The 9,017-nt window shown below is 37.1% G+C and overlaps 1 protein-coding gene across 1 annotated transcript in view; it reads left to right on the top strand.

Moving 5' to 3' along the window:
* The window catches only part of LOC107695144 (nucleosome-remodeling factor subunit BPTF-like), a 47,001-nt gene that overhangs the window by 35,798 nt on the left and 2,186 nt on the right, over positions 1 to 9,017 (top strand). Inside the window, exons 25-33 of the mRNA XM_016494958.1 lie at positions 1 to 463; positions 2,659 to 2,741; positions 2,963 to 3,188; positions 3,714 to 3,982; positions 5,237 to 5,335; positions 5,640 to 5,714; positions 5,807 to 5,999; positions 6,442 to 6,526; positions 7,943 to 8,129. The exon at positions 1 to 463 is cut by the window's left edge and continues 23 nt beyond it. Of these exons, the coding sequence (XP_016350444.1) occupies positions 1 to 463; positions 2,659 to 2,741; positions 2,963 to 3,188; positions 3,714 to 3,982; positions 5,237 to 5,335; positions 5,640 to 5,714; positions 5,807 to 5,999; positions 6,442 to 6,526; positions 7,943 to 8,129 (1,680 nt within the window). The remainder of the gene's footprint in view (positions 464 to 2,658; positions 2,742 to 2,962; positions 3,189 to 3,713; positions 3,983 to 5,236; positions 5,336 to 5,639; positions 5,715 to 5,806; positions 6,000 to 6,441; positions 6,527 to 7,942; positions 8,130 to 9,017) is intronic.

The following is a 9,017-nucleotide window of genomic DNA, read 5'->3' as shown; positions in this document are numbered from 1 at the left end:
CGCCCCCACCCCACAAATAGCACGGGTGACGGCCAACGCACCCCTACAACAGGTCACCACCCTCCCCATCACCCAGACCACCGTTACCAAAGTCCAGCCCCAGATCCAGCTCCCCCCGCAGCTCCTCAGCGTCCCCGGGCTCCAGCAGCAGGTCATCTCCCACATTCAGAGTCAGGTAGTGGCCCAGATTCAAGCTCAGGTCCAGCAGGTCGGGGCCATGGCCGGGATGCCCCAGCAGATCAAACTGCAACTGCCCATTCAGATCCAGCAGCAGGGCGGAGGGCAAGACCAAGCGCACCAGATCCAGAATCTGGTGACCATCCAGACGGCCAGCGTACAGGAGCAGCTCCAGCGCATCCAGCAGCTCTGCGAACAGCAGCAGCAGCAGAAGAAGAAACAGCAGGAGGCTAAGAGAGAGCAGGCCCAGCAGCACGTCAGCCAGAGCGAGCTGATACAGAAACAGGTCAGGACCCAAGTATGTGACTCCAGAATGATTTAGGCAGATCAATATGACTTTAAGAAACATGGGATATTATGTAAACCTTTATGCTACATTCACACAGCAGCAACATATGATTAGTCATGATTGAGCGTGTTAAGAATCGCTCTTTTCAAGATAATTTTGATCTGAAATTTATAGGCTTTGCAACCAAATTTTAAGAATGAGTTCAGCTTAGGGCTGCACGATTAATCGAATGCGATTGTCATGCGTATCTTTGATGATAATGACAGCTGTTTGCATAGCTTCTCATGAACTACGGCTCTGAGTAGTAAATGCTGCTCCATCTGAAAGCACGTGAAAATACCACATTTAATAACATGTTTTTACTCCAAACTCACTTCATAACATCAGTCGAGTGTTTGAAATAAATCCTTCTGTGAGATGATGTGGCTTCTTACACAGAATAAGGCACGCAACATATTTCATAGTATTCTAAGCAGTGATAAAGGCATTGCATTATTATATACTTTATTATAATAAAAATGATAAGACGAACTCTGATAAAATATATATTGCCGTAGTCGTGTGTTTATTAGTCACGTTAAATTAATGAAAGCAGTTAAATCTTCTGTTTATTCAGCAACCGCTATAGGCATTTCCTGGGTTTCTTCTGCGGGGTGTATTTGGAGTTTTAACGCGAGAGCGCCCTCTGGCATTCGGATGGAGATTTACTGCTGATCACAGAAGCGTGCTTCACTGAAAGATACGCATGATAATCGCAGCTTCTGCCAAATCGCGATTTATCGCCTTTGCGATTTAATTTCGGTTAATCGTGCATCCCTAGTTCATCTGAAATTTTTGTTGTCTGTCACTACGTTTAGAGGCGTTACTCATTAGTTGATTAAGCATGCGTGACTTGATACACTGCAATGAGCCGTAGTTAATTGAAACATTTACTTATTAAAATGTAATTTGTTAATTAATTGTTAATTTTATTCCAATGCTTCTTGGTTGGAATGAAAGGTTTAATTCAAATTCTTTAAAAATGTCTTATATATTGTAATGAAAAAAATATTTTCTTATATATATATTCAATATGAAAATACAGTACCTACAAAGAATTAATAATAATAAATTACAATATTTTCATTATACAATATTTTTAAAATTACAATATTTATATTATGGTTTCATATAATAGATCAATTAATATTATGATACACAATGGATAAATATGAATGAATGCAAATAAAAAAAGATTGGACATATAAAGAATTCAATATGAAAATACAGTACCTACAAAGAATTAATAATAATAAATTACAATATTTTCATTATACAATATTTTTAAAATTACAATATTTATATTATGGTTTCATATAATAGATCAATTAATATTATGATACACAATGGATAAATATGAATGAATGCAAATAAAAAAAGATTGAACATATAAAGATTTTATTGTTACAATTCATGAGTGCACATTATTCTAATGGAAAAAGTCTTGATTAAAAATTATATCTCTGCTAATGAACTGCTGGGGGGGGAATATGAGTTCCTGTGAGTCCTTAATGCTTTTTTAATATACAGTGGTGTGAAAAAGTGTTGGCCCCCTTCCTGTTTTATATATATTTATTTATTCAGTTTGATCAATTTAAGGTCATAAAAAGTTGTAAATATTTTAAATGGTAACAAATGGAACAAAAGTCTTTATTATTTATTAAACGGAATTGCGATATGGCCTAATATGATCATTAAACTGCAGGAGGTGATGATTTAAATAAATGTGAGTGCTGCACTTTTCAGACTCTTGAAACACATTATTGTATTGTCAATAATAAATCAATTTTGATCAACCTTTATTTCATATGTATTGATATGTTAGTACATAACCCAATTTCAATACATGTGTGTGTATTTAATAAAAGATATTTAGGTATTTTGAATTAGTAGTTACCCTGTTTTGCCGTTAAATGTGTGCCTCACTTATTCAGCTGCAAACCAGTTAAAGTATCTGAGATACATGATTACTATCCGTACAAATCCTAATGGATTTAGAAGTGCAAGTCCTGTCCTGCTTGATTTCCCACTAAATGTATGCATTTACTAGGAAACGTGACATCACAGTAGTTACAATCTTGACCGATGGTGCTTCATGTTGTTTTGAAACTTTTGAGTTAACATTTAAATGCTGCTTTTTGTTTTTGGCTTAGGTGGCTCAGAAGCAGAATGTGGCCATAGAGCAGTTAAAACAGAAGAAAACCATGACTCCTGCTGAGAGAGAGGAGAACCAGAGGTAAACACTTTCTATATGTTGTCGATCGCCCTTTTTCCTACTTTCCAAGTGACTTTTTCAGTGATTTTAAATTCCAGCTAACATGAAGCATTATTTAGGCTCGTTATATTTGTAACGTGTGCACCCCAGATAATCCACTGAAGCTGTATTTATGGGAGTCTCATTTACGAATCGACTGACTTTAATCAACCTAATCCAGTGTGTTTTGTCTGTCCGGGCAGGATGATTGTCTGTAACCAGGTGATGAAGTTCATCCTGGATAAAATCGATAAGGACGAGAGGCAGGCGGCCAAAAAGAGGAAACGGGAGGAGTCTGTGGAGCAAAAGCGCAGCAAGCAGAACGCCAGCAAGCTGTCAGCTCTGCTCTTCAAACACAAAGAGCAGCTCAAGGCTGATATCCTGAAGAAAAGAGCTCTACTTGATAAAGAACTACAGCTGCAAGTGCAGGTGAGAGGAACAGGAAGTGCAGGAAGTTTTTATTAATTAACAGATGAATAAATAATACATACAATTAATATTCAATGTTTCTTGAGCAGCAAATCAGCATATTAAAGTGATTTCTGAAGGATCATGTGACACTGAAGACTGGAGTAATGATGCTTCAAATTCAGTTTTGCATCACAGGAATAAATTACATTTTAAAGCATGTTATTATTTTAAATTGAAATAATATTTCAGAATAATACTGTTATTACCAGGCGAGTATGATAGACTTCCTTTGAAAACATGAAAAAAATCTTTTGACTGCAAACTTTTGACAGGTAGTGTGTTCACATACACTAACTAATGACCATTTTTCCTCGTTTATGACGATCTCTGGGAATTTGGCAATAGAGACGAATGCTTTCATTGCACGCCCACATCTCAGCTTTACTCACACACACTCTATTAACACCACATCAGACTTGCCAAAGAGACAGCTGAAGCTGCATTGCGCATGTCGAGTCATTGTCATGTTGTCTTTCATTGCAGGAGGAGCTGAAGCGCGATCTCATTAAACTGCGGCGGGAGAAGGAGAAAGCTCAGGCTGTGGCTGCACAAGCTGCTGCGGCTGCCAGCGCACGCATCTCCTCGCACACAGCCACGGTCACGTCCCCCTCCTCCGCGCACAAACGCAAGCGGGAGGAGGAGAGAGACGCCTCCAAGTACAAACGCAAAAAGATGATCTCCACTACCTCAAAGGACAGCAAGAGGGACATCAAGCTATACTGCATCTGCAAGACGCCCTACGATGAGTCCAAGTATGACAACTTTACTGTCCTGCAATTTTTATTTTTTTTTTCTGTTAGGAATTCCTTTTCTTTGTTTTGTGTTTATCACTTCATTTTGAATATTTACACTAGAAGTTAACATTTTTGGCTTGAGAATATAAACATATAATAAGATTTTAAAAGGAGACAATATACCTATTTGTAAGTTGTGTGTGTGTGTGTGTGTGTGTGTGTGTGTGTGTGTTTAATCTGTTAGGTGCTAATAATTTTTTTTCTTTAATTACACTATTATGAGCATTTACGCCTCAAGTTCAAATTTCTGTTCAAGTTCTGGCATGAAAAATATAAATATAAACATACATTAAGATTTTAAATATACCTATTTGATCAGGTGGGTTTTTTTTATCTGTTTGCATTTAGATTTAGTTATTACCTACTATTTTCTATAATAATTTAATAATAATAATAATAATAGTAAGTATTTTGGCATAGAAAATATAAACATACACCTAGACAAAAATAGAGAGAGAGATTTACAACACAAAAAAAAAAAAAAATATATATATATTTACACCAGAAGCTCAGATTTTTGACATGAAAAATCTCATTTTTAATACACCTATTTATCTGTTTTTTAAAGAATCTGTTATTATATTTTAATATTCTGAGTGTTTTGGCATTAAAACATGCACATAAACTAAGATTTTAAAAAGGATACAATATACCTATTTTTGCCGAAAAACTCAAAATATAATGTAAAACTATTTTTTGCATCCCAACTTTTTCAGAAAAAAAAAAGTTTGGCATCAGACTTTATGAATAAGTCTGGTGTGAAAATGTTTTATATTTTGTGGATATTTTATACTTTTGTGTTTGGATTAGGAAAAAAAATTGTGGTAGAAATATTTTTTGTGTGTTTTTTTTTATTTTTATGTATATATATATATATATATATATATATATATATATATATAATTTTGAAAATAATTTCCAATTGGTACAAGACTTGTTCGAACACAGTGAAAAACTGTTAAACGTCATAATTCTTGCATACTTCACAAGATAATTCACTTTATATTCACAATTTTGGTAAACCAGTACACTTCGGTGTAATTTGCTTCTGAAGCTCAAACAGTTGAGCATTCGGCAGAATGCATACATTTAAATGTAAATCATGCTACTGAAGCTGTAAAAATACGAGTATGATTTTTCATGAAAGACATGATATATATGAAAATCAGTTGGATGTGAGATGAATCTAATGTTGGTACACTGTTGATGCAGGTTCTACATTGGTTGTGACCTCTGCTCTAACTGGTATCATGGAGAGTGTGTGGGCATCACCGAGAAAGAGGCCAAGAAGATGGACGACTACATCTTCTCATTTTTAATACACCTATTTATCTGTTTTTTAAAGAATCTGTTATTATATTTTAATATTCTGAGTGTTTTGGCATTAAAACATGCACATAAACTAAGATTTTAAAAAGGATACAATATACCTATTTTTGCCGAAAAACTCAAAATATAATGTAAAACTATTTTTTGCATCCCAACTTTTTCAGAAAAAAAAAAGTTTGGCATCAGACTTTATGAATAAGTCTGGTGTGAAAATGTTTTATATTTTGTGGATATTTTATACTTTTGTGTTTGGATTAGGAAAAAAAATTGTGGTAGAAATATTTTTTGTGTGTTTTTTTTTTCAGGAGGGAAGCACAGAGGAGCTCTACTGCATCTGCAGAACTCCATACGACGAGTCCCAGTAACCACACACCTGCAGTTTCATCACATCTGTTTCAAAAGCTGCATGTAGAAGCATGTTTTCTGATATGTTCGTGCCTGCCGCTTCTTCAGGTTCTACATCGGTTGTGATCGCTGTCAGAACTGGTACCACGGGCGCTGCGTGGGCATCCTACAGAGCGAAGCCACACATATCGACGAGTATGTGTGCCCGCAGTGCCAGTCTACAGAGGATGCCATGACGGTCCTGACGCCACTCACAGATAAAGACTACGAGGGGCTGAAGCGGATCCTGCGCTCCTTACAGGTTCGTATGGTGTCTTGGGTGTTTGTAATTTTAGAGCTGGGGTTTAGTTTGGAATGGGACACAATGCAGAAGTGTTTCATTGATTTTAACCCTTAAATTGGTTTAGTTATAATCATAACAAAAGCAAGCGATTGTCTGGTTTGAATAAACTTCACTATTAGCTGCTTTACAGAAAACACTTGTATGGCACTGCACGATATTTAAATTATAGTTCAACCAAAAAGGAAAAATCTGTCATCATTTGCTCGCCCTCATGTTTTTCCAAGACACTGAGTTTCTTTCTTCTGTGGAACATAAAAGACGATATTTTGAAGAATGTGGGTAACCAAACTGTTTCAGTTCCCATTGCCTTTTATTGTATGGTCAAAAAATATAATGGAAGCCAATAGGAACTGAAATCGTGTGAATCTCATAATCATTGTATATGTTTTCTATATGTTAGTCCCATAAGATGGCGTGGCCATTCCTGGAGCCAGTGGATCCGAATGATGCTCCAGATTATTATGGGATCATCAAGGAACCGATGGGTAAGAGTTTTTGTTCGCCTCTTTTGAATGACCAGAGTCGGTGAATATGACTGTTTGGTTATATGTACATTTCTGTTAAAGTTTTGTTAAAGGGTTAGTTCACCCAAATATGAAAATTCTGTCATTTAATTACTCACCCTCGTGTTGTTCCAAACCCGTAAGACCTTCGTTCATCTTCGGAACACAATTCAAGATATTTTTGATGAAATCTGAGGGCTCTCTGACCCTCCCATAGACAGCAAGGTAACTACCACGTTCAAGGTCACTTGTGGACGCGCGTTCACGACAGTACCATGTAGGGCTGCACGATATATATCGTTTCAGCATCGATATCGTGATGTGCGCATCTGCGATAGTCACATCGCAGGATGTGCGATGTTTAGTATACTGATCGTTATATTTATACTGATTGTTTTCTTTGCTCACACACAGACACTGTGTCTACACCGGATGCGACAGCTGTACAGAGATACCTATTTTAAATACGTTTAGTAGCTCCGCTACTGCAAGCGATTTTCAGTGCTGGAAATCCGTTTATCCTCTGTTGAAACTTCTGCATCGTCGTGGAGAGCACGGGTCACGGTCACTTAGCAACGGCAGACGCCACGAAAGCGCAAGCTCCCGAGCGCTTTGGAAAGAAGGAGAAAGTGGCGTGACTGGAGTTTTCCCACGCGTTTTTATGCGCGACATGTGAACGGCCCCAAAGTCTGTCTACACTAGACGCGACCAAGCGACCGTTGCACATCATTTGAACTTTGTGTCAGTACGTCATAAAGAGAACGCGGCATCAGTTTACTGTCAGGGATTTGTCGTGCAGCGCTGCATCCGTTGTAGACTCGGTGAGAGCCACGCAGATGCACGTGAACACTGAAATCTGTTCACGTCACGATGTCATTACGCCGGATCTGGGTCGGCACCGCCACACGCTCACGTCATGGTACTGTCGTGAACGCGAGTCCAAAGTGACTCGGTAGAGACGAAAATGTGGAATAAAGTCGTTATTTTTGTTTTCTTTGCGCCAAAAATAATTCTCGTAGCTTCGTAACTTTACAGTTGAAACACTGATGTCACACGGACTACTTTGTCGATCATCTTGGTACTTTTCTGGACCTTGAACGTTGTAGTTACCTTGCTGTCTATGGGAGGGACAGAGAGCCCTCAGATTCCATCAAAAATATCTTAAATTGTGTTCCGAAGATGAACGAAGGTCTTACGGGTTTCAAACAACATGAGGGTGAGTAATTAATGACAGAATTTTCATTTTTGGGTGAACTAACCCTTTAAGGTAGTTCTTAAAATATAATTATATTATATATTATATTACATCATTATGAGTTAATTATAAGTAATGCTTTGAAGAATTAGCATTTTATCTCTGTTTTAGTAGTGATTTCCATTATTTTCTGTTATCTGCAGACCTTTCTACAATGGAGGAGAGGTTACAGAATCGCTTTTACAGCAAACTCACAGAGTTCGTAGCGGACATGACCAAAATCTTCGACAACTGCCGCTACTACAATCCCAGCGACTCGCCTTTTTACCAGTGTGCTGAGTTCCTGGAGTCTTTCTTTGTACAGAAACTCAAAGCTTTCAAAGCAAGCAGGTAACATCTGCTCCCATGCATACAATGTAGCAGCATAGGATGGTTTTTAGGATATTTAAAAATTAGTTTAAATTCTGTCATTTACTCACCAACCAACATCACTTTAAGAAAGACTAAAACCGATACAGATGAATGCTTGTCTTGTAAAACTAATTTAAATGATTTAAAAATATTAATTCATAATCATATTTTTATTTTATTTTAAGTTACGTATTTAGTAGGGGTTCAGCGGTTCAACTTACTCACGGTTCGGTTTGTATCACGGTTTTAGAGTCACTGTTTCGGTACGGTTCGGTATGTGCTATGTTTAGGGAAAAAACTATATTGTCAAATAAAAATAAAGAAAATAAGAACAAATAATCTAACTACAAGCAACAGCACAAATAAATAAACAGTGAAAAAAGATACAAATAAAATTAACAGCGCTTTTCATTTTTTTTAGGTAGGTCTAACAGTTTTTAGGTACAGAAATTGAATAAATCAAATGATCTTTATTAAAGTTACAAAAGCTATTCAATCAAGAGCAGTGAGTGATTTCTTTGTTGTTGCTGTTTGATTAACATTAAGAAAGTGCTGTCACTTTAAGAGAGTGCACTGATACTGTATGTTCAGCCGACTATGTCTGCTAGGATACTCACCAAGACGGGCATTTTGACATAATTTTGGTGTGAATTTGTCCATTCAAACACAATACTTTAAAGAGAGCTTAATATTTGCGCGCGTTCTGAGATGCGGGTTCACGCGTTTCGGATGAGCGACCACACCGATCTTCTCACTGCGCGCGCGAGTTCACGTCTTCTGGCTCTTTAATATTTAAACTGGCAAGGCTTAAATGAGTTTAGTTTAAACACCGATAGCAGCTTGTGCTGTTCAGGTCTCACCTGCGCT

This window comes from Sinocyclocheilus anshuiensis, unplaced genomic scaffold (assembly GCF_001515605.1).
Source record: "Sinocyclocheilus anshuiensis isolate Anshui unplaced genomic scaffold, SAMN03320099.WGS_v1.1 scaffold434, whole genome shotgun sequence".
Taxonomy (NCBI): Eukaryota; Metazoa; Chordata; class Actinopteri; order Cypriniformes; family Cyprinidae; genus Sinocyclocheilus; species Sinocyclocheilus anshuiensis.
Note: the sequence above shows the minus strand (reverse complement) of the source record. Positions and strands in the feature narration are given on the sequence as shown.